This window comes from Schistocerca serialis, chromosome 2, assembly GCF_023864345.2.
Source record: "Schistocerca serialis cubense isolate TAMUIC-IGC-003099 chromosome 2, iqSchSeri2.2, whole genome shotgun sequence".
NCBI lineage: Eukaryota > Metazoa > Arthropoda > Insecta > Orthoptera > Acrididae > Schistocerca > Schistocerca serialis.
This window is the reverse complement of record NC_064639.1, coordinates 397,144,627-397,170,872: the sequence shown is the minus strand read 5'-3', so window position 1 is coordinate 397,170,872 and position 26,246 is coordinate 397,144,627. Positions and strand designations below refer to the sequence as shown.

The 26,246-nt window shown below is 41.1% G+C and overlaps 1 protein-coding gene across 1 annotated transcript in view; it reads left to right on the top strand.

The window, feature by feature from the left end:
- The first annotated feature begins 1,591 nt into the window (after positions 1-1,591).
- LOC126456018 (serine protease HTR4) overlaps positions 1,592-26,246 on the top strand; it is a 474,826-nt gene continuing 450,171 nt past the window's right edge. Inside the window, exon 1 of the mRNA XM_050091774.1 lies at positions 1,592-1,904. Coding sequence (XP_049947731.1) covers positions 1,592-1,904 — 313 coding nt within the window. The remainder of the gene's footprint in view (positions 1,905-26,246) is intronic.

Here is a 26,246-nt window from a genome sequence, read left to right as displayed (position 1 = left end):
GTTCGCGCTAATGACCACTCATATAGTGACATAGTAGTTACGGAGCCGACTTCTTTCCGTATGTCCGGATAAATAATTTCTAACAGAGATGTCTCGAAGGTGAATTTGAAATTGAGAAGTATAAGAATGCCCTAATTTGCTCGACTGTAGTAGTGACTGCTGTACGTGTCACGTCCTTCAAACTGTCGAGCCGTAAGTCGTATGAAATTTAACAGTGCAGTGCGAGTGTCAATTTCTTAGGTCTGCGGAGAGCAGGTGAAATCATACATCACAACAAAGTTATCAGAAACCAAGAACAGAACTACGTTGCCTCTTAATTAGACAAATTACTGGCTGTGTTACTTTTACCTTTGTAAGACTATCAGTGTACCGTTAAACACATACCAACAGTACAACTCGACAAGGTCTAGGAAAGCGGCTATAGCAATAGTGTTCTGTCGTTAGCGTTGTGATGTAGTGATTCTCAACAAGACTAAAGTACCGACTGCGTATTTGGAACCTTAACTGGAGAGAGACGTTCAGGTTATTCAGTTAAGCTTCCGTAAAGAGACTTGTTGCAAGAGTCGGCTGTCTAATCTCGAGCAAAGCTGCTGTAGCCATTCAGTTGTATTATTTGTAGTGACTTTCGTATGGGGACGTATAGCAGACGGCGTAATTGGTGAAATACTGGGTTCTTGCGTTCGCTACTGAGAAAAAACATTGTTGAGAAAATACAAGGTTAACATTGTTATATATCTGAGCTGGACAGCTGCAGGTTTGAAACTAATTTTGAGCTGAAGATTCTGTTAGTTTCCATATTGGATATGAATTACTGACTGCATTACTTAAGCTGTTGGGAGGTTGCAGAATTTCGATAAACTCGTTACGAGAGTCTATTACTCGAGGACGCTCGCAGCAACTGTTGGACTATCGGCAGCAGTACAAGATGCTGACATCTCCGGTTGCTTACTGGCTTCGTCGCAGCAGCTGTTGCTAGAGAATGGCATCGAGATAATACTGTCAAAATTTCTCATCCCTTTTTGGTGGAAAGCTGGCTGTGTTTCTTCAGCGACTATAAGACTGCGTTTCGAAAGAATCGCCTACTGGAGGGAAAATTATAATTTTATAAGATTTGCTCTGGACTGTTGCGACGTCGTGGAGGCTTGAGAAGACTGACTGCCTGTTGGAAGAAACACTGTTGCGTCAGCTGTTTTTGATACGACTGCTTTCAGAAGAATTGTTCCTATAAGGTGGAAGGCTGCAAGTATCACGTTTTGTTTTGAACTAAATGTAGCTAGTTTCGAGTGAATTGGAAGAAATAGAAATAAAAAAAGAGGAATTATTGTTTGTGTCGAGTTGGGAGATGATAATCTGAGGTGTATACGTAAGAGACAGTACAGGCGAGGAAGCAGGTACACGATGTATACGTGAGTAGAATCGTCTGCAGGTGGTAACTGCCGACAGAGTTTGGTGGCTGTGCAGAACGTACAGTGAGCGGAAGTGCGCAGATATCGGGCGTAGTCGGCGGCAGTGAGAGCGGCAGGTACTGTGACGGCGGGTGCGCGTCGCGAGGATGTGACTGTGGCGGAGCGGGCGGCGTGAGCGGAGGAAGATGCGGTCGCGGCTGCAGCTGCAAGTGGTGCTGGCGGTGCTGGCGGCGCCCGCGTGGGCGGCGCTGCTGGTGGCGGCGCCGGGGCCCGCGTGCGTGTGCTCGCCCGCCGAGTGCGAGCCGGTGGCGGCGGCGGAGTGCCCGGGCGGCGCGGGCACCGTGTGGGACGCCTGCGGCTGCTGCCGCGTGTGCGCGCGCGCCGAGGCGCAGCCCTGCGGCGGGCCCTACGGCTTCTACGGCTCCTGCGGGCCCGGCCTGCTCTGCGTGCTCCAGCCGGGCCGGCCGCCGCTGCGCTCCGCCGACGGCGTCTGCACTCGTGCGTACCCACCCCGCCTCCTCTCTACATATCTGACACACCTCTATCACTGATTTTTTAGCATACATGTATCACTGATTTTCAAGCATACATGTAGTCAATATTTGGATTCCGTAGAAATGTTGGAACACGCGAGGCAATACTGACCCTACGACTTATCTTAGAAGAAAGATTAAGGAAAGCCAAACCTACGTTTCTAGAAATTGTAGACTTAGAGAAAGCTTTTGACTGGAATACTCTCTTTCAAATTCTGAAGGTGGCAGGGGTAAAATACAGGGAGCGAAAGGCTATTTACAATTTCATGTCCATTATAATTATCCGGGCTGTTATGCCGTGGTCGGTTGATGACTTCTGAGGTGATTCCCAACGTGATTTACAATTTGTACAGAGACCAGTCTGTATATTGAGCAAGCAGTAAAGGAAACAAAAGAAAAGTTCGGAGTGGGTATTAAAATCCATGGAGAAGAAATAAAAACTTTCAGGTTCGCCGATGACATTGTAATTCTGTCAGAGACGGCAAAGGACTAGGAAGAGCAGTTGAACGGAATGGATAGTGTCTTGAAAGGAGGGTATAAGATGAACATCCACAAAAGCAAAACGAGGATAATGGAATGCAGTCGAACTAAGTCAGGTGATGCTGAGGGAATTAGATTAGGAAATGGGACACTTAAAGTAGTAAAGGAGTTTTGCTATTTGGGGAGCAAAATAACTGATGATGGTCGAAGTAGAGAAGATATAAAATGTAGACTGGCAATGGCAAGGAAAGCGTTTCTGAAGAAGAAAAATTTGTTACCATCTAGTATAGATTTAAATGTCAGGAAGTCGTTTCTAAAAGTATTTGTATGGAGTGTAGCCATGTATGGAAGTGAAACACGGACGATAAATAGTTTGGACAAGAAGAGAATAGAAGCTTTCGAAATGTGGTGCTACAGAAGAATGCTGAAGATTAGATGGGTAGATCACATAACTAATGAGGAGGTATTGAATAGAATTGGGGAGAAGAGGAGCTTGTGGCACAACTTGACTAGAAGAAGGGATCGGTTGGTAGGACATGTTCTGAGACATGGAGGGATCACCAATTTAGTATTGGAGGGCAGCGTGGAGGGTAAAAATCGTAGAGGGAGACCAAGAGATGAATACACTAAGCAGATTCAGAAGGATGTAGGCTGCAGTACGTACTGGGAGATGAAGCAGCTTGCACAGGGTACAGTGGCATGGAGAGCTGCATCAAACCAGTCTCAGGACTGAAGACCACAACAACAACAACAACAACAACAACAGTCAATATTACGTCTCCTATGTCACGGTTGTAAAATACGCTTCTTACACGGCAAAGCATTCCCGTACGCTGCATGGCGATTTAAGTCATTACGCAAGGAGCCGCATCTCCCTTTTGCAAAGTTCACAGGCCTCACCAAATCAACGAAATTCTTCAACATCTTGAAACATCTCGAATGTACTAGGACGTGCTGCAAAGCAATGACTCCGAATTTTTACATTAAAACTCTTTAAGGGTGGGGTGGAGGGGTAGGACTTCAAACGGGCCGACTTGGAGCAGGAGAGGCACCACAGGACATTTTCATTTCCACTGTCTATACTTTTACAAACAAATTCATAAAACTTTGTCAGCATGACCAGGAAGGATTCAAAATTCACACTCATAGCAGTGGATGTTCAAAAACATAACGAAGTAATTTTTTTCTACATGTGAAATTTCATCATTTTTTTCACTTACTAATGGCTGCATTTGTTGCTTTAGGTACACTTTTCTTCATAAGTAAGGGAGATTCTTCGATGAATTTTGCACAGCATGTAAACCATACTCAAAGGTGTATGAAACTCCAGAATTTTCAAAATCTATTAAAAACTGTGGTAAAAATTGAGGTAATTAACTACAAAATTTGTCCAGAATGAGATTTTCACTCTGCAGCGGAGTGTGCGCTGATATGAAACTTCCTGGCAGATTAAAACTGTGTGCCCGACCGAGACTCGAATTCGGGACCTCTGCCTTTTGCGGGCAAGTGCTCTACCAACTGAGCTACCCAAGCACGACTCACGCCCCGCCCTCACAGCTTTACTTCTGCCAGCACCTCGTCTCCTACCTTGGTAGAGAAAGTTTTAATCTGCCAGGAAGTTACAAAACTTGTGTCTTTTCTAGAGATGAAGTTTAAAATATAGCAGCTCATTCCTTTTTTCATAAACTAAATAAATTCTAGAGTTTCATACATTTGTAAGTATCGTATGTATGCTGTACAAAATTCATCGAAGGATCTCTCTAACTTATGAACAAAAGTGTGCATATAGCAACAAATGCAGCCACTAGTAAGTGAAAAAATGATGAAATTTCACACGCGAAAAAATTACTTCGTTTTCGAACTTTCACTGCAATGAGTGTGAATCATGAATCCTTCGTGATGCTGACAAAGTTTTATGAATTTATTTGTAAAAGTATAGACACTGGAAATTAAAATACCCTGTGATGCCTCTCCTGCTCCAAGTCGGCCCGTTTGACGTCCTACCCCCCTTAAAGCTGTTGAGCTAAAACAACCATTATTAACATTCTACTACTTTATTCATCGTCTCTACAAAGTTTCAACACTCTGCCGTTAGAGGGCTCCCAATTGTAGCGTTTAACATGGCGGTGTGTAACGCAACGGTGTCGATGAGTGAGGAACAGCGTGTTGTATTCATTACGCTGTATTTCTAGAAAGCTGGAAAATCCCGTTCAGGTCCAGCACTTTGTTGTAATCGAGTTTCGAATTCGAAGAGATCGTCCACACATGGGGCACCTTCTCCTAGTAGCATGACAAAGCCAGATCACACACGAGCGCTGTGACACTCGCAACAATCCTTTGGTTCACTGTCATCGATCGTCCTCCATAAGAACCGCTATCCCAAAACTTAAACAACACCTCCGAAGACTTCCCCTTGAAAGTGGTGAAGCGGTGCAACAAAAAAAAAAAAAAAAAAAAAAAAAAAAAAAAAAAAAAAAAACAAAAAAAAAAAAAAAAAAATGGCTCTGAGCACTATGGGACTTAACTTCTGAGGTCATCTGTCCCCTAGAACTTAGAACTACTGAAACTTAACTAACCTAAGGTCATCACACACAGAAATGCCCCAGGCAGGATTCGAACCTGTGGCCGTAGCGGTCGCGCGGTTCCAGACGGTAGCGCCTAGAACTACTTGGCCACTGAGGCCGGCTCAACAAAGTCAAACATTACGATACTGCAATGCTTGTGTTATCAGATTATACGATACAAAGTCCCTTCGGAGACGCATACATGTCTATAGGAACAGGCACTACGGCGACGACAATGACATATCGTTAACGACATATGGATGTCTGGGTCTGACCTAGAGTCGTGTTTGGATAGCCCAATGGTAGGGTGGACCGGTCGCCATAAGGAAGTCCGGATTCGAGTCCCGGTCTGGTACAAATTTTCTTGTCGTCGTTCAGTTATACAGCTAATGGTTGTCCATATTGGCAACTGCGATTACATTTTACGTATGTCAAACATTCTACAGTGACAGTCTCAACAAACAGGTGAGCGCTGGGAGAAATGCGTTTGTCGCCAGGGCGTTGGGGAACAAATACGAAGGCGTGAATAAGAAAGATGTACAATATTAATAACGTTTATTTAGTGCAAGGAGCTTTAAGAATTTTCAGATAAAAAATTCGGAGACATTACTTTTCAGTACGCAGTCGTGTAATAAACTGAAGCCGCGAGGGATTAGCCGAGCGGTCTAAGGCGCTGCAGTCATAGACTGTGCGGCTGGTCCTGGCGGAGGTTCGAGTCCTCCCTTGGGCATGGGCGTGTGTGTGTTTGTCCTTAGGATAATTTAGTTAAAGTAGTGTGTAAGCTTAGGGACTGATGACCTTAGCAGTTAAGTCCCATAAGATTTCACACACATTTGAACATTTGATTTGAATAAACTGAAACTTCCTGGCAGATTAATACTGTGTGGGCAAGTCCTCTACCGGAAGTAAATCTGTGGGGACGAGTCGTGAATTGTGCTTCGGTAGCACAGGGAGTAGACCACTTGCCCGCGAGAGGTTAATAAGGACTCGGTCCGGAACAGAGTTTTAATCTGCCAAGGAGCACAATACACTGCAGAATGTAAAATTCATTCTAAAATAAATCCGCCCTTCGCCAGAATGACGCTGTGCATCAGCAGAAGATTATCTTCCTCACACATGATACGTACCTCGTCATATGTTGAAGTCAATTGTTTACTTATTGCAACGATCTCTGCCACACATTAACAACACATTGTAATGATCGCAAACTAGAATGTCTCATGTGTACATCGAGTGACACCTTCGCGCAGTAGCGTACTGGTTTACCCAACGGATACGGATTCGATGGGGCAGGTTTTCCAAAGTTTCCCAAAATATCGTATGACGTGACTGTCATTTTGAAAATCTCTCGGTCGTATTTTTTTGCCCTTAATCCAGATCTGTTCTCAGGTCCAGCTCTTAATGTCCTCGACTTCTACAGGACTTTGACCTCTGTCTTCCATCATTTAACTTCACGCAAGCTTCTACTCAAAAGAAAGAAATAACTATACTGCCGCATCAATGACAGCTACGAGCTACGAACGTAAAAATGGTCTTCTCTCTGTTCACTACGTCATACATTTAGCTGAACTGCAGCACGACAAAACTATTCCACACGGTGTGCAGCAGGTATGAGACACACGAAATACCCTCGGCTTTCAAGAAAAATTTAATAATTCCTGTTCCAAAGAAGGCTTGTGGTGACAGGTGTGTTACCGAACTATTAATTTAATAGGTCACAGTTGTAAAATATCGACACGGATTATTTGCAGGAGAATGAAAAAATTGGTAAGATCCGGAGAAATATAAAAACCTGAGACGATACTTCGCTGGGTCTTATCTTACAAGATAGACTGATGAAAGACACACCTACATTTACTGCATTTGTAGATTTACGGAAACATTTGACAATGCTGATTGCACAAAACTTTGAAGCAGGGATAAAATACGGGGAGCGGATGGTTATTTACAAGTTGTACCAGAGTGCAGTTGTAAGAGTCGAAGGGAATGAAACGCAAGTAATAATTGAGAAGAGAGTGAGACAGGGTCGTCGCCTATCATCTACGTTATTCACTTTATACACTGAACAAGCAGTAAAGGAAACCAACGAGAAATTTGGAAAGGCAAATGAAGCTCAGAGAGAAAAACTAAAATCTTAGCGGGTAGCCATTGGTATTATAATTCTGTCAGAGACGGTAAAAGGTTCACAACAGCACTGGAACGAAACGGATAGAGTCTTGGGAAGAGATTATAAAATGAATGCCAACAAAAGTAAAATAATGGTAGGAATGTAGCCGTATTAACTGTCACTGCTGACGAAATTGTAGTAGGAAATGAGACACTATAAGTACTACATGAGTTTTGCTGCTTGGGCAGAAAAATAACATCATGGCCGAAGTAGAGAGCATGTATAATGTAGGATAGCGAAGTCAAGAAAGGCGTTTCTGGAATAGAGGATTTTGTTATCTAATATAAATTTCACGGCTAGGAAGTCTTTTCTGAAGGTATTTGTCTGGAGTGTAGCCTTCTACAGACGTGAAATGTGGACGATAAGCAGTTAAATAAAAAGAGAATATAATCTTTCGAAATGTGGTGCTATAGAAGAATGCTGAAGATCAGATGCGTAGATCGAACAACTGATGATGGAGTGCTGAATCGAACTGGGGAATAAAGAAATTTACGGCACAACTCGACTAAAAGAAGGGACAGATAGACAGCACAAATCCTAAGGTATCGAGGAATAGTCAGTTTGGTAATAGAGAGGTGTGTGATGACTAAAATTATAGAGGGAAACCTACGACGCATCAATGTCGCAATGAGGTTCAAATACATGTAGGTTGAAGTAGTTACTGCGGAATGAAGAGGCTTCCACTTGAAGAATAGAATGGAGAACTGCATCAAATCAGTCTTAGGACAGAAGAACACAACAATAACGACATTGTGTTGATAATTTACACGTTAGGTAGCTCTACAAACGACTGAAAAAAAAAACGAGTTGTATCATGCGATACGCGTTGCACTTTTGTGTTGTAAAATGTGCGTTAGCGCACTGTAACAGTCAAAACATTACATGAAGTAAACGTGTGTTCGTATTATTATTGCTGTGCTAATGAAAATATGAATGACAGGAAGCAGAAGAACAGCTGTAAAACCAATAAAACAAGAACACATGTAGAACAGCATCTAGAAACCTTGCCACTGACGATGCCTTTCAGAAAACAAAGAGGCAAACACGTGTGGCATGAAAAAAAATAGTTTTTATGGTTGTTTATAGGTGGACCTAACGTGAAAATTTCAGCATAATATTAGACGCAGCTGAGGACCATAGGACAACAAATTAGGGATACATTATAACAAACAGGTGATTTGGCATAAATTCTATCTTTGCTACTGTAAGAAAAGTATTATTTACACAAGACGCGAGATGTTTTGTTTTGAAGTAACTTCAGTGGTCGGTTTTCCTCGCTCCTATTTTATTTCATAATGTACTTCTACAAACTGATGTTTGGCTTATATCACACTGCACTTCACTGACACGGGATCTATTGCCGTTTTCGTGTTTTATGAAGTCACACCCATCTCGTACACTTTACAAAACATGAAAATTTCAGTGAATTATGTGTCAGGAAAGTGCAATGTGATGTAAACCGAACAACTGTGTATAAAAGAAACTTCCTGGCAGATTAAAACTGTGTGCTGGACCGAGACTCGACTTCCGAGTTCGAGTCTCGGTCCGGCACACATTCTTAATTTACCAGGGAGTTTCAAATCAGCACACAGTACGCTGTAAAGTGAAAATTTCATTCTGGAAACATCCCCCTGGCTGTGACAAAGCCATGCCTCTGCAACATCCTTTCTTCCAGGCGTACTAGTTCTGCAAGGTCCGCAGGAGAGATTCTGTGAAGTTTGGAAGGTACGAGACGAGGTACTGGCGGAATTCAAGCTGTGAGGACGGTTCGTGAGTCGTGATTGGGTAACTCAGATGGTACAGCACTTGCCCGCGGAAGGCAAAGATCCTGAGTTCGAGTCTCGGTCCAGCACACAGTTTTAATCTGCCAGGCCGGCCGCGGTGGCCGTGCGGTTCTAGGCACTGCAGTCCAGAACCGCAGGACTGCTACGGCCGCAGGTTCGAATCCTGCCTCGGGCATGGATGTGTGTGATGTCCTTAGGTTAGTTAGGTTTAAGTAGTTCTCAGTTCTAGGGGACTGATGACATAAGATGTTTATATCCCATAGTGCTCAGAGCCATTTGAACCATTTTTAATCTGCCGGGAAGTTTCAAATCAGCGCACACTCCGCTGCAGAGTGAACATTTTATTCTGTATATAAAAGAACTTTAGGAATTGAAGTAGGGGCAAAGAAAACTAATCACCGAAGAGCTTTAAAATAAATCGAAACGCATCTGTTCTGAATAAGACTTATTGGTCGCAAAGATGCAATATATCCCACATTACTAGTAAAAATACGGCTGCAGGAGAGAGACTAAAAGATAACATGTATACAGTCAATTCCTAGTAACTGGAAGTTCAAGGAACCTCCCAAAAATTCGAATAACTGAGGAGGAGGAGGAGGAGATTAGTGTTTAACGTCCCATCGACAACGAGGTCATTAGAGACGGAACACAAGCTCGGGTTAGGGAAGGATGGGGAAGGAAATCGGCCGTGCCCTTTCAAAGGAACCATCCCGGCATTTGCCTGAAGTGATATAGGGAAATCACGGAAAACCTAAATCAGGATGGCCGGACGTGGGATTGAACCGTCGTCCTTCCGAATGCGAGTCCAGTGTGCTAACCACTGCGCCACCTCGCTCGGTCGAATAACTGAGAGTTCGATTTAACAAAAATTTGACTGCTCGACGCGGAACCAAGAGTAAGTCGCAAAAAAGTTACAAATCATACTTTAAATTCAATGACATTCCTATCTATTTACAAAGTGGTTCAAAAACTCATATTTATAATTAAAATCAAAAGATTGTCGGCTTCGCGAAAGGGGCATAAAAATTTACGAAAATACATAAGAAAACTTCAATTTACTTTTCGAAGAAATCAATGATCAAGACTCAGGAATACACCTTTACGATGCCGTTACCTCCCTACATTCGATGCATCCTTTTCTTTTCACTACACATTATACGCCTCGATAAGCTCATTCTTTTCGGCGAGATTCGCTTGTACTGCTTTGAAGTCGTTTTTACAAATGTTTCATATGCTGTAGTTCGTTGTGGAGTGTTTCGAAACCAAGAGTGTGTCGCGAAGAGTTAAATTACACAACAATTCGAATTGTCAAATGTTACACAGCCGCTGACTTCGAATTGTACAATGTTTTGCGGGCTGTCTATCACTGGCAATCGCTTCGATTTGTCAAGTGTACCAGGGCGCATAAGATATCTTCGATTTATTGACTTTTTTAAGTGCCCAGACAACTGGCTGGACTTATAGAGAAATATGCCGAGGTTTGATTTAGCAAATGTACAGTGTTACAACATTACGAAGTACATCGAAGGAAACAGTCCACTGACATGTAACCATAACGGATTCAGAAAATATCGTTCTTGTGCAACACAACTGGCTTTTTATTCATACGAAGTAATGCCTCTTATCGACAGGGATTTCAAAATGATTTAATGGCGTTCGACATCGTTTCTCTCAAACGGCTTCCAATTCAAATTTTACGCCTATGGAATATCGTCTCACCTGTGCGACTATATTCGTGATTTTCTGTCAGAAAAGTCACAATTTATAGTAATTGGCGGGAAGTCATTTAGTGAAACTAGAGTTATATCTGCGGTTCTCCAGGGACGCATTATAAACCCTCTGGTGTTCATGGCCTATATAAATGATATAAGAGACAATCTTAGATTGTCTGCAGCTTATGATGGTGGCTAGTGTCTATTAAAGTCACCTGAAGATGAAAAAAAATACAAAATGATTTAGGCAGGATATCTGTAGGGTGCGAAAAGTAGCAATTCATCCAGAGTTTTGGTTATACCATAAATCACACAAATTAATAATCTAGGGAATTAAATTACGAACTTAAATTGGAAACATCACATACAGATCGTTGTGGGGAAGACGTACTTTAATTGGTGTAACATTTAGTAGGTACAACAAATTTACTAAAAAGGCCGCCAACACTACGTTTGTTCAGTCTCTTGTAGAATATTGCTGTGGGATATGGGTTCCTTATAAGATATGATTGATGGAGGACATCGAAAAAGTTAAAGAAGGGCAGAGCCTTTTCTATTGTCACGAAATAGGGAAGAGAGTGTCACGGGTATGATAAGCGAGTAGAGGTGGCGATCAAAGGTTCTTTTCTTTCGATGTGGCTAGATCTTTTCTCGGAATTTCAATCGCCGACTTTCGCCTCTAAATGAGCAATTATTTTGTTGACTTCGATGTACATAGAGGAAATGGCCATAGTAACAAAAAAAAAAGAAGATAAATAATAGTTCTCACGGAAATTTTTGGCTATTCATTTTTCCCACGTAACGGTCCAAAACAGTCTGATAGTGAATCTATGAAACCTCGGTCAAACACTTGAGTTTTAACTGGAGATTAATCATGAAGCTACAGCTACGCTGACAAATCGATATAATGGAGTAAGCGGGGCTACCCAGCAGAAATATTGTTTAGAAATAAAGAAATACGACATAATCTGTCACTAACCTTCACTTATTTCAATTTCGACTCGTGTCGGAGGGTTTGGTCCATAATAAGGTGCTTAACTCATAAAGAGAACACGGCAAATGCCAGTACTTAATTTCCCAGAAACAGTGGAAGAGGAGTCAAAATAAGTTAACGCTTGTCTCGGCTTATCCGTAGATATTCGACCGTTTCTTAGAAAATGGCGGTCAAAGTTTTCGATGTAATTTAGATGCCTTCAAGCGCTCGATATCTCAGCCAAAATGGTGGCGCAGTAGTTAACGTCACGGCTTCTCACTTTTGCGTCCCGTGTGCGTAACCCGATTCACTGTTTTTATTTATTTAAGTTATTTATTTTTCATTTATCTACTCATGTCCGTGGAAGGTTACTACACGACTGTATCTTATCAAGTTGCGGAATACAAGGGCGCTATATCAATTGTAAAAGTACAGCTTTGTTTCACAATAAGTATCATGTATTTACTATATAATAAATGTGTGAATGGTATTTTCAGGGGTTAAAGTGTTTTTAAATTCTCATATTCTTAATTTCAGTTTTATATCAATTCTTATATTATTTCTTATTTTTTATTATTACGTTTGTTGTCCAGGAAGATTTAGCACATTCCCTTGGATGATACCGATCGTAGGAACATTCGAAACATAGAAAGTTAGAATACCACGGGCATCGCGCGAAGACTGGTTTGCCACAATGACATTTCTTCGTATGAAGCTCACTTGGCAAAAAAACATCGTTGACATTGCTGAAGATTTCACTCGTTGGCAATAATTTCGCGACAAACCACACATAACCGATCACTATACCGAAAAGTGGCGCTGGCCATTGTTATGAATCAAGATACACTACAGAAATTTCAGCGATAAAAATTCGAAATAATTTTGTTATTAATTGTTTTTCATTTCTGAATTAATTCGTCACACATACTATTAGTAGACGAACAACGACAAGGTGATTTCTGTCAACGTTGGGAAACAGTCGTGTAGTGCTCTCTTACCGACATGAGTAGATAAATGAAAACCAAAAATAAACGTAATAGTCGGATTTCGAACACGGAGCAGAAAAGTGTGAAACCGCACCGCTAGCCACTGCGAGTGACAATTTACCCTTGAAAGGCACATAAAGTACCTCGAATACTTTGACAGTCGTTATCTCAGAAGCGATCGAGTAACTTAGGATAAGCTGAGACAAGTGTTCGCTTATTTTTGATCCCTCTTCCACTGGACAAAGTTTCTGGGAAATCAGACTGTGGCACTTGCCGTGTTCTCGTCGTCAACAGCATTGCTGCCGGGGTACCACCGGCGTCGAAATTTGTAAAATGTTTTAAATTATGCCTCTTAAGCGTTCCCGGCGTATCAACTGCGTAGCTCTGGGGTGTGCGACCAAGCGAAGTAGTGCAGTAATTAGCACTCTGGACTCACATTCGGAAAGACGACGGTTTAAATACGCGTCGGGCCATACAGATTTAGGTTTTCCGTGATTTTCCTAAATCGTTACAGACAAATTCGGGGATGTTTTCTTCGAAAGGCCACGGCCGGCTTCATTCCCCATCTTTGAAACATCCCGAGTTTGTGATCCATCTCTAATGATGTCTATGTCAAGAGGATGTTAAAACTCGATCTTCCTTCCCAACTTTCGGGTGTAAGACCGGTTGCACTCGTTGGCGGAACGCAATATTAAGACTGCGTACTTTGCCGTCATCTTCAGGTAGTACTTGTCGAATGAGCGTCTTGATAAGTGTCTTGCATTGATACATCGCGCTTCTTTTGTACCGGACATCCGAGAGCAATACAGGCAATTAATTCCCCAGGAAAGTTTATGAATATGAAGGGTGTGCGATTAAAAAGATGGTTCTGGAGCTATGAGTTGAAGATGATAATGTAAGCTGCTGAAATATCGCGTATCGCCAACGATTGAACCAGACTGGACAAGTGAGAGTAATACAAACATGTTTCAAATTTGTAACACTGATTGCAAATACCTTCATCACATACGCATACACATACACATACACATACACTGCAGCGCGCCTTACTATAGTGCCGGAGAGTACTGTTGATAACAGTACCATTTCCTCCTTTCCGTTTTCTATTTGCGAATGTGTCGTAGGAAGAACAACGATCTACAAACCACCGTATGAGTTCTAATTTCCGCCTCCGTTAGCTGAGTGGTAAGCGCGGCGGAATTCCACGCCAAGGGGCCCGCGTTCGATTCCCGGCTGGGGCAGGAGATTTTTCTCCGCTCAGGGACTGGGTGTTGTGTTGTCCTCATCATTATTTCATCCCCATCTCCGACGCGCAAGTAGTCCAATGTGGCGTCGATTGCAATAAGTACTTGCCCTCTGCGGCCGAGCTTCTCCGAATGAGGGACTCCCGGCCCACAATGCCGTACGCTCATTTCCATTTCTATGATTTTTTCGTTGTGTTCATTCCACGAGACGTATGTGGGAAAGAGTAACGTGTGCCCGACTCTTCTCTCTCGCAATTTCTACAGTAAACCTCTAGGTGATGCCCAACGCTTCTTTTGCAGCGCATCCTACAGGCAAATCCGTAACGTTCTGGCCCTTACTAAGCGAACCATTGACGAATCGTGCAGCTGTTAGTTGGATCCTCTTTGTTTTTTCTGTTAATACGAGAATTACTCAAGAACGTGTCGCGAATGTTTTGTGAGCCATTTCTTTCGGGAGTAAGCTACATTTCCTTAAAATTCTTCCAATTAATCTTTACACGATATACGCTAGTTCTAAAACTAGTTTTATGTGATCACTTTACATCGCTCCGGAATGTCACTCCTAGCTTTTATACGGTTGCTACTTTTTCCAGTGATTTATCGCCAGTAGCGTAATCTAACAGTAAGGGGGTTCTTCGCCAATTTACTCACTGTATGTTACAAACGTTTGGTGGATTAATAAAATGAAACTAAGAGCACATGCATAGGATGGAAGCTATACAACAACTATCATAAATCGTTTCTTTTTGCTAATCCATCAAATGTATTTTCAAACAAAGTGATAAAGTTGATACATTCTAGAAATTTTGTAATGAGTTTCCCGGAACTAATACCGCGGAGATAAACACAAAAACTGTCGGTTGACTATGGAACGCAGACTCGGAAACGCTTCGTATTCGAAAAATTAAAGTTTTATGATTGGTTACGTTCTTATTTATATGTAACTATTAAACGTGCAGTCACGGCTATTAACGTTGCGTGGGTCTTCTCCTGGTCACTATATAACATGTGAAGCATTACTACTTCTCAAGCGCTTTAATGATTTCATCGAACTCCAAATTAGTCAGGAACTCCCAAATCTTGCGCATTTGCTATGTTAATTCTGGAGACGGGTATATTGAGGAGATAGGATTATGAAACTGGACCGAAAGATTCGATGTGCTCACCCACAGCGAGGCTCCGTGTGGGCGCTTTGTTATACCTATCACTTTTGTGAGTTTCATGAGTACTGAAGGACCATCCAGATGACAGTAAAAGTCTGTCGAAGATCGTGACAAGGAGCAGGTAGTCATCGTTCAGCCCTCTACAAAATGGTGACTGAAAAATAATGACTGATTGGTCATTTGATTTACATAAGCCAGTGTAGATACGAAGACTTACTGTTGTTTTAAGTATGACTGTTACAGGCAGTGACCTTAACACACAAGTTTCAAAGGTCAATAGAGATATAGCGACAAAGAACGACACCACAGAATAATTTCTAGAAGGTCTACAAAAAGATATCCCTTTCGGCATAGCCTCGTACGTGTCTTGGGTTTTGTGGTCTACTACACTGACGAATGCGTCGAGAATATACTAGCACTGCACCCGTGAGTACACAATAATGCCCTCTCTTTGGTACGTATATACTGTCCCATCTATACTAACAAATTCTCTATCTTTCTCTGTTTCTCTCTCTTCATTTTTCTCGTCCTAGTCGACATAATGTACCGAGAGACAGAATTGTGCAGCCGAGAGAAACAATTAGCTGGTATCTTTTTTAAAAACAAAGCACAGTCAAGATCACGTAATTTATTTATACGGCGGATTTAAGCTAAATTTGCCATACTTTAAATGTAAAATATGCAGCGTAGAATATCACCATGGCATCATTTGGTATACACTAGAACTAAATATGACATAATGCCCCCGAAATCGATCCTATCAATAAATCAGTAATATAGCCTACGTTTTGTTTTTAAAAAGTGGATGTAGTGCATTAAGCGAAGCTACTTTAAGCGACCTAAGTTATTAAAATTTTACGTAGTCAGCGAAACAAAATAAATAAAATCTTGTAGTGAAACAAGCTAAATTGTCAGTCATCCTCTAATAAGTCACTACTGGTTTTGACTAAGTGAGATTCTTTCAAACGTGTTTTGCTTCATTAGGTTTGAGTGTCTCATTGTGACTCATTACTACTATTACCAGTACTTTCAATTTGGTGCTGCACCCATGAACGCTAAACACATTGAAGATGGTTTAATTTAGCCGAAAATGATAACAGTCTGTGAAGAGCGACGAATTGGATTACTGTTAGTGAAATATTGTGTTAGAAGCAATCGTTGTATGATCCACTAGACGTTAGTAGCGAAACATACATGAGTATGCACATTTCAATGAATTGCATCATTATTATCAGCTGGAAAATAACGTAAATTACATTTTATTTTGTTGCTGATGAGTAGCTTTAATTTTCTATTTCACGATTGCGTAAACCTATTGAAATTCGTAGTGCAATAATCAAATAGTGCTTTGAAAAGGGTTTCATTAAATCTGAAAGTATTGAAAACAGTATTACCAACGAGCTACTTTTACTGTTTAGTTTTTTAGAGTTTGCCGAGTTTCAATATATATAATCGAGTTTCATGTAGCCAACAGGAAATGTTAGTCTTTTTTGTAGGTCAATGTTATTTACTGGAAGTATGGAAGTTAGTTTTCCAGTAAATGACAAATTGGCGTTAACCCATATCAAACATTGTAATATTTTCTTTTGGATATATTAAAACTGATGGTATGAACTGGATTTTGAAAATGTATGTTCTAAAGCTGGTTGTGTCATAACCATTTAGAAACTAGTGTTTCCCACATTTCAATATCTATACATCTGCAAACCCACATCGCTTCATCATCAAGGTCAAGAAGTTAAAAGTTCCGTTATAGATATTCCACTGTATATGTTCTTATCAGCTGTAACTCTCACAATATAGTCCTTACGGACGAAATAATTACTATCGTATAGCGCTTTCTGAAGATGCCTCACTCACTAGGGAGTCAGATGCCAATCTTTTAGTTTCTCCATCCGTGGATTTCATCACAACTGAACAGTCATCGTCCCTCCATCTTTGCTGATAGCCTGCAGTAAGAGGTTTCACTTCATATTCCGCGTCACATCAGCAAAATACTGTAGCTGTTTTAGAAAATAAATTTGTCTGTGGCAGTTTTAATAACACTGAGAAAAATATTTTGATGGTTTGAGTCCTCGGATACATAGAAATTCATACAAGGAAATGGAAATGCCGTGTGGCAAGGGCCTCCCGTCGGGTATCCATTCGCTTCGTGCAAGTCTTTCGAGTTGACGCCTCTTCGGCGACTTGCGTGTCGATGGGGACGGAACGATGATGATTAGGACAACACAACACCCAGTCCCTGAGCGGAGAAAATCTCCCACCCAGCCGGGAATCGAACCCAGGCCGTTAGGTATGACATTCCGTCGCGCTGATCACTCAGCTACCAGGGGCTGACATTCATTCGTGATACGATATGTTTACACGTGTATTTCATAATATGCAAAAGATCGTCTGCGTTACATTTCAGTATGAACATGATGAGTGGCAAACAATAGGCTGTTATCACGGATATGTACACATTACTAGTCACATGTAAAACTACTGTATCCCCCTGAAATTATGGTTCAAGTCCTCGAATCGCATATTTTTCTGTTTTTAACTATGTTGCTGAAGCAAGTGTTTCCTTTTTTATTTCTTTTTTTTTGTCGTATATTGTCGCGCGTATTCAAATAACAGTCGTAAATAGATTGAGTGTTTCTATTTTTTTCAATTTTATACCAGATCGCTGATATGTTCATTTGACGAAAAGTCTGAAGCACATGGAAACAAGAGTGATTTCCCAGGTACATCGTGCTTACTTCAAGAAATCAGTAACTAACAAGCGACTGGTAAGAGAAACCTTTCGTAATCATTGAGGAATAGCGTTCCCATGTGATCAACTGCAACCCAATCATTACATAAAGGATAAAGTGAAAAGGGATGTATAGATTAATATTTGGGGGTGCTCAATATATTGCTCTTTAGCTCTCTTACATAAAGTACTCCTTTACACCAGAAAGAAGGGCAGTTATTGTGTTTTAAATCTTCTGCGACACGAGTGTACGCAAACATTTACAAATTTATGCATGTACAATGTACGCCTAAGGAAGTGAAAGTGTGACAGGTATAACAGTACAAACGCAGAAAAGAAGGGTAAACAAACGTTCCCAGCCGCAGCGGAGCACTAAAGTTTCTCGTTTTTACAAACAATCCTGTTGTTAGAACATCCACAACTGAGCATTAGTGGCCGTGCGGTTAAAGGCGCTGCAGTCTGGAACCGCAAGACCGCTACGGTCGCAGGTTCGAATCCTGCCTCGGGCATGGATGTTTGTGATGTCCTTAGGTTAGTTAGGTTTAACTAGTTCTAAGTTCTAGGGGACTAATGACCTCAGCAGTTGAGTCCCATAGTGCTCAGAGCCATTTGAACCATTTGAACTGAGCATTATAGCAGCGTTGAAAATATCGCTTCAGTTGCAAATTACTTCACGTTTTTAATAGAGAGCGTGATTTTTCCCGTCTTATGCTGCGCGTTTTGTATGTCAGAGTTTGACTGCGCTCTTAACAAGTTTGCCGTCCATTTCGATTCACCCTTAAAGTGTCACAAGCCTTTCAAGATTTCGTCCACGCTTCTGGGTCTGCCAAGCGGTCCTTTTCCTCCAAGTCTTCTTATCAGCACTGCTTTGGCTCCTCGGAGTTCCGGCCTGCGGTCCAAGTGTCCTGGACCTCGTAGTAACTTACTGTACATAGCCTGCTTTTTAACCTTCTGTACCTACAGTATTGTAGGTTAATACATGACACCTGACAAATCGAAGCCTCATTTATGGCTAGAAATGAGTTCCTTTATTTCTCTAGTATGCTTCGAGCGTGTTCAACCCTGATGCCGGCCTCTTGGCTACGCTCCCATTCTCTTTAAGCACCACAGGAAATTCTTGAATGGTTGGACTTCGCTTACTTGTTACTCCCCCAAGTTTGATCCTTCCAATCTGCTGATCACTCTTCGTTTTGTATCACTTACGAACAAATTGAGGCGCCATTTAGTAACGAGGGTGTCGACTCCTAGGAACAAAGTTTGTAGCGAGTGAAGTGGTTCAATGCTTAGAGCACTGGCGTTATATTCTTTGCGATCAAATCCACATTGGGCCATCGTTAGATATGTTTTCAGTGGTTTCCTTAAATAAATGCAGTTGAATGCAAAAATCATTGCTTAAGCTGTTCACGGCCGATTCCATTCCCTTTCCTTCTTCATCTGAGTTCGACTTCAATGATCTCAACATCAACGTCACTTTCAACTGTATCTTGGTTTTTGAAGTTCTGCACTTTCCACATCAATTCAGTGCAGTCTGCATATCGAATGTTATTTTCTTCATGAATCACAGAAAGACTTCTGGGAATGGTGTTTCCAGGGCTGGGGTGTTTGGACAGTTTATAAAGAGAAGTTAAATATCAGGAAACAAAAGTACAAGTTAGTTGGATTTCGCGGCGAGGGTGACATTTTTCAGAGATTTCTTACAAATTGTACCAATAAAGGTGTCTATGGAAAACGAGAGCGTGCTGAAAAGTAATACATTCAAATTTTTTGTGTGACAATTCTTAAAGCTTTTTAAATAAAACAAACGATATTAACATTCTATATCTTTATTCTTCATGTCTACATATTAGCAGCCCTCTTTCGCTAATGGGCGCCGAATTGTAGCATGCGACATGGCGGTGTGCAACGTAACTATTTCGGTGCGTGAGAAAGAGCATGTTGTAATCAAGTTTCGAATTCGAAGGGCTGGTCTATACATGGAGCACCATCTCTTCAACATTGTAATACCAGACCACACACGAGCGCTGCGACATCTGCAACAGTCCGACGCGTTGGCTTCACTGTCATCGATCATCATACATACAGTCCAGACTTGGCCCCGTCCGATTTTCATCTGTTTCCAGTATTTAAAGAACACCTTCGAGGACTTCATTTTGATAGTGATGACACGGTGCAAACATAGGTGAAGTTGTGGCTCTGTTAACAAAGTCAAACACTCTACAGTGATGGTATCAAGAAACCCGCCTCTCGTTGAGATAAATAGATGTGAAATAAATATATAGAATGAAGAATAAAAATGTATGATATTAATAACGTTTCTTTTATTTAAAAAGCTATAAGAGTTTTCACATGAAAAATCGGAGGCCTTCGTATATGTGTTGTCCAGACCCAAGTTCTTCATTAGGTCAATCAGTGTAACATGCTGCAGTTTATCGAGCACCTTCACGTAACCTAAGAAACACGCGTAGACGTTGTTATTGATATTATAGCAGCGTTATACGAGAATTTATGTTCAAAAAGGAGCGTTTCTACTCACTGGTTGTTTCCAAACACCAGCTGCGTTCCTAAATGTATCTCTACGCGTTTCTTGTATATTATTCTACGGATATTCTACAGAAATACTTTCGGGGTTGTGTTGATTGATGTCAGAGGTCAATGAAATAATTAAAAATTTCTCTTCTTGACAAGGAGGCGAAGATAGATTTAAACCAGTTCTCTGGAATCACAACGGCCTTTTGGATTGTTGTTGAAGAGGTCTGTCAGGACGTCAATGCCGTGCTTGCTGAGGATTACGAAGAAATCTGCGTGCATCTCGTCTGACTCAATTGGTTTAGCATGTTATAATTTATTGATAGCACATAGCATTAAGGTTTATAAGCATTTTCTATACGCAATGGTCATGATCAGATCTTCATATTGTTACATAAATTGTGTAGTTAGTCCTTAAGGCTGTTGGCCACGCAAGGTGGGACAGTTGTAAGACAATGGACTCGTGTTATGGAGGGCAGCGGTTCAAAACCCTTTCTGGCCATCCAGATTCACGTTTTCCTTGATTTCCCCAAATCATTTAAGTCAATGCCTGGAAAGTTTCTTTGAAGGGGCATGGCCGATTTCCTTTCCCATCCTTCCCTAAACGTCGCCGCGACGTTAAATCCTAATCTTTCTTTTATTCTGAATTATCGAAGTACTGAGCCACCGATTCGAAATACACCCAGGAATAATTATTAAGTAAGAGCTACAAATGTAACAACATCAGCGATGAAATTTGATAACAGTTGCTTCAAACTGCTTACAGAGCTAAAAATTGTGTGCGGTGAAGAGTGTTAAACAAATAAATTATCACTTTCCTTTTCCAAATCGAGCATTGTGTTCTCAAAATGTTGTAAATGGTGAACGAAGATTGCTTTTGTGATATATGTTGACTTACGAGACGATGTGTATGCAAGCAGCTGTCTTGAAACGGACTTTGGCCCAATACTAGTAATGTTTAAAGAAACCGTTCATTCAACGAAGTTGTGACATTTTGTACCGTCTGTTGTTCTTGTGATTACAACTCTACAGAGTTTCTGAATTCTTCTTCTTATTTTTTTGATAAAATAATTCCATTTTATTTTTGATAGGTACGAGACTTTTCTCTTGTTTAATGCCACCCTCTGTCTCTTCTGTTAGTCTAAATACACTCATCCTCTTTGATAATATGTCTGAGATATTATCATCTTGTTCCACAAATCTTCCTCTCCATTGCTTAGCCCACTGCCTAGTTAATTATTGCGTTAGAGAGGAGATATTTTTGGATTTAGGTCAACTGTGACTGTGTGAAGTAACAACGATGAAAACAATAGATGTTTTTGGATTTAGGTCAACTGTGACTGTGTGAAGTAACAACGATGAAAACAATAGGTTTTGCACAAAGTCGATCATCTCTGGTGACTTCGACGGGCCATTAGGTTCCTATTTCCTTCCACAACCGTATCGAGTCACAATTAATACATTAATTTCATGTATTGCTGTTCAGTACTGAATAGATCGTCTGTTGCATACGTCTCTTCGACATATTCTAGTTTGGTGTTAGAATGATGTCGCAGCTTTGGCAGGCCAGCTCAGATAGACATCAATCTCATAACAGTGTAAGAAGTGAATCGGTTAATACTCAGGTATGCTGGCTGAAAACAGTAACAGTTGTTGGTTTGGTGAATCAGTAGCAAAGTTTGAGACTACTAATCCTGCATTCGATCCCCAGTTGGCCTAAAGGTATTTCTTTCGTACTCTTAGGGACTAAATCCATTCACTGTGTAACGTGTGTGGTCAAAATATCAAGATAAAGAGTGTTTTGATGTTTACGTTTTGTGAAATGTCCCTTCCGCTCAATAAATGACTGGGGGAAACGCTTCATTGGCGAAAAAAGACGTACACATCCAGTAGGACCATGACTAGTTAAAGTACGAAGATTATCAAATCAACATCTAGGCAGTTAATGTTTTACATGTCTGTAATCGAATTGCGTGGTAGTCTGGTGCTGACCTCTTTTATGCTTTTGTTGTTGTTGTGGTCTTGAGTCCGAAGTCCAGTGCGATGCAGTTCTCCACGCTACTCAGTCCTATGCAGACCTCTCCGTCTCAAATAACTGCTGCAACCTACGTCCATTTGAATCTGCTTACTGTATTCATTTCTTGGTGTCTCCCTACAATATTTACCCTATCCTCCACCCATCCACCCTCCCATCTTCCTCCAGTACTATTAACAAAGAGATATTTTCATGTTACTTTGTACACTGCGATTCTACATCTACCGTATCTTCAAAGAATCTGCTCACAGTTCGGATCCCCTTAATTATGCAGATTTTTTTTTTGTACCAGCCAGCGATGACAAATGTTGTACATCGCAAACTGGTCCATATTGCTATTAATGGTTTGTAAGTGGAATTTCGAAGGAATTTAGGGAGGAATTGTACTAGAATGTTATTGTCACAGTAAGTTCTCTGGGTGTTCATTCGTATTTAAATAATTTCCTGTCCTGTTTTAGACAAAGGGAAAATATTTATATTGGTTTCTGCTGGTCGCAAAAGTACACAGAAAAAAACTGCTTTAACAACAAAATACTTGTCGTAATCTGCTAGTTTTCTCCCTCTGTTGGCTTAAAAGTCAACGTGGCAGAAAGAAGTTAAGCACTTATCGCTTGCTGTTACCTTTTTAATACAGTTTACCAATCAATTGTTACAATAATGGGAGAACATTACTTCAATATCATTCAAATAGTAAATGTATCTGTTGGGAAGGTACTAAGATTCCAGGTATTTGCTCTTTTCGAAGGTCAAAGCTCTCATACTTCCTGTGTGACGTTAGTCTATTCGTCGTACACGTGACAAAGACAAAATATTTTATCTTGTAGATATCAATAGAGCGTTTTAAATACCTATACGAAAAAGGAGCTGAATTTAATTGCGCTTGGAGTGATTTAATCGCACTGACTTTGAGGGACGAAAATCCCGTTAGATTGTATCCGTCTCGATTTTCAAATAAAGGTGCTTATATTAATTAAAGTTCTTCTTGGGGTGTATTTCCATAATCAACAAGTTATCTTCATAAAATCTTCTAGCACCGATCCAATAAAATAAGCACGTGAGTTTCAATAGCAGTTTTGTTGGTCAGTGAAGGTTAACTATGACCTCAGGTCGGTATTGTAACGCGGCCATCGTGTCTTCCAACCTGAACACCCCTTTGTAGCACAGAAAAGTTTGATTGATCACAAAATAGCGATAAGTAACAGCGATAAGTAACAGGGACTTATTACTCACTTAATACACTTTTTAGTGGATAACATAGCCCTATCTTAAACATGAAATGAGGCTAGGTCCTACTATATCCCTGAATTTAAGTGGTATTTCAGTATATATTTGGTTAACTAACATAAAAGGTAAGTGCTCTGCGAGGTAATTTTTTACGTTGTTTTACCTGCTTCTATGGACGGAATTCATATTTAGCGGGAGTATATCAGATCCACTGAACAATGCTAGCTTTTGATGACTGTGTCAACGTATTCCTATTTCCAGATATAAATATTGTATTTTAAAGAATCCGGCTTGGATACATTATCTGACCTGTATGGTCAATCCCGAAATGAGTTCACAACATGCCCAATGTATTGTGCTAATGAAATCAAAGAAAATATACTAATGGATAAAAAATCGTTTGGCATACTAAAGAGGTCGTTGACGGACACAATTCACTGAGCTGGAAATAAAATTATGGCACTCTTCAACCCCAAGGCAAAAAGTACCTTCATTTTCTTAACTGGCTCCTGCTCCTGATTACCATAGCAGAAATCGTATGATATCTCTACAGAAAACCGTTACGTCGTACCATTCCATCTGATGATGACGAGATTAATGTCTGCACAAACGTTGCACAGAAATGGGGAAAGACTATAACAGATTATATTAAAACGTTTTAGGGAGAGAATGAAGAGAAAAAGCTTTTCTTGGTCTATATATCTCGTTATTTAAAAAACTATGTGCTAAATCTAAGATCAAATTACTTATTCCTATATATCACTGCTCTTTGTGCGTGACGTACGAAAATTGTTACTCACCTCTTTTCAGTAAGTCGTATACTGTTGTATGACGCTGGAAATATGAAGTGACGATAGAGAGCTGCCTTTTAATGAAGTGACATGCCTTACGTATTGATAAAATTTTCTGTGTTCTGCCCCAGAAATGTTCTTAATACTGGTGTTCATACATTATGCTGTACACTGCAAGATAAGGTAGGTATGCTGTCCGTTTTATGGCGTATGGACTATACCGATGCCAGCAATTCACAGAAGTTGACTGGAAAGAGCTGTCAGAATTCCTTGTAGGTTCTTCCTCTTGACAGCAGGTTGTTGTGTAAGATGCGTCAGGGCTGAGGATGGAGATATTTCTTGCTGCTGCTGCAATCTATTACTCATTTTATTTGGCTACCAAGTAGCACTGTGTGTGAGCCTAGTCATACTTCTTACAGGGTGTTTCAAAAATGACCGGTATATTTGAAACGGCAATAAAAACTAAACGAGCAGCGATAGAAATACACCGTTTGTTGCAATATGCTTGGGACAACAGTACATTTTCAGGCAGACAAACTTTCGAAATTACAGTAGTTACAATTTTCAACAACAGATGGCGCTGCGGTCTGGGAAACTCTATAGTACGATATTTTCCACATATCCACCATGCGTAGCAATAATATGGCGTAGTCTCTGAATGAAATTACCCGAAACCTTTGACAACGTGTCTGGCGGAATGGCTTCATATGCAGATGAGATGTACTGCTTGAGCTGTTCAATTGTTCCTGGATTCTGGCGGTACACCTGGTCTTTCAAGTGTCCCCACAGAAAGAAGTCACAGGGGTTCATGTCTGGCGAATAGGGAGGCCAATCCACGGCGCCTCCTGTATGTTTCGGATAGCCCAAAGCAATCACACGATCATCGAAATATTCATTCAGGAAATTAAAGACGTCGGCCGTGCGATGTGGCCGGGCACCATCTTGCATAAACCACGAGGTGTTCACAGTGTCGTCTAAGGCAGTTTGTACCGCCACAAACTCACGAAGAATGTCCAGATAGCGTGATGCAGTAATCGTTTCGGATCTGAAAAATGGGCCAATGATTCCTTTGGAAGAAATGGCGGCCCAGACCAGTACTTTTTGAGGATTCAGGGACGTTGGGACTGCAACATGGGGCTTTTCGGTTCCCCATATGCGCCAGTTCTGTTTATTGACGAAGCCGTCCAGGTAAAAATAAGCTTCGTCAGTAAACCAAATGCTGCCCACATGCATATCGCCGTCATCAATCCTGTGCACTATATCGTTAGCGAATGTCTCTCGTGCAGCAATGGTAGCGGCGCTGAGGGGTTGCCGCGTTTGAATTTTGTATGGATGGAGGTGTAAACTCTGGCGCATGATACGATACGTGGACGTTGGCGTCATTTGGACTGCAGCTGCAACACGGAGAACGGAAACCCGAGGCCGCTGTTGGATCACCTGCTGCACTAGCTGCGCGTTGCCCTCTGTGGTTGCCGTACGCGGTCGCCGTACCTTTCCAGCACGTTCATCCGTCACGTTCCCAGTCCGTTGAAATTTTTCAAACGGATCCTTTATTGTATCGCTTTTCGGTTGAAACGTCCCCTTTGAACAATAATACACGACTGTCCTTTACCTGACACACAATATTTTTTAGCGCAACGCAATCTGACTTTCAAAAAAATCCCTACGAAAGAATGGCCCTGACTAACATTAACCTATACGTTTCACAAATCACTTACCTCACAAAATCTTCGCTGCTCAAGCTACTGCAATACAGCGAGCGCCACTACTGCCAGCTAAATAAAAGATTCAAACTACTGAAGGCACTAACTACTGATAGGGATAGTTAGCAAATGAAAGATATTAATAGAGAACAAACAATGTATTTACCTTGATATCATCATATATAAATATAGTAGTTCATGACAAATTTCAAAACTCCGCC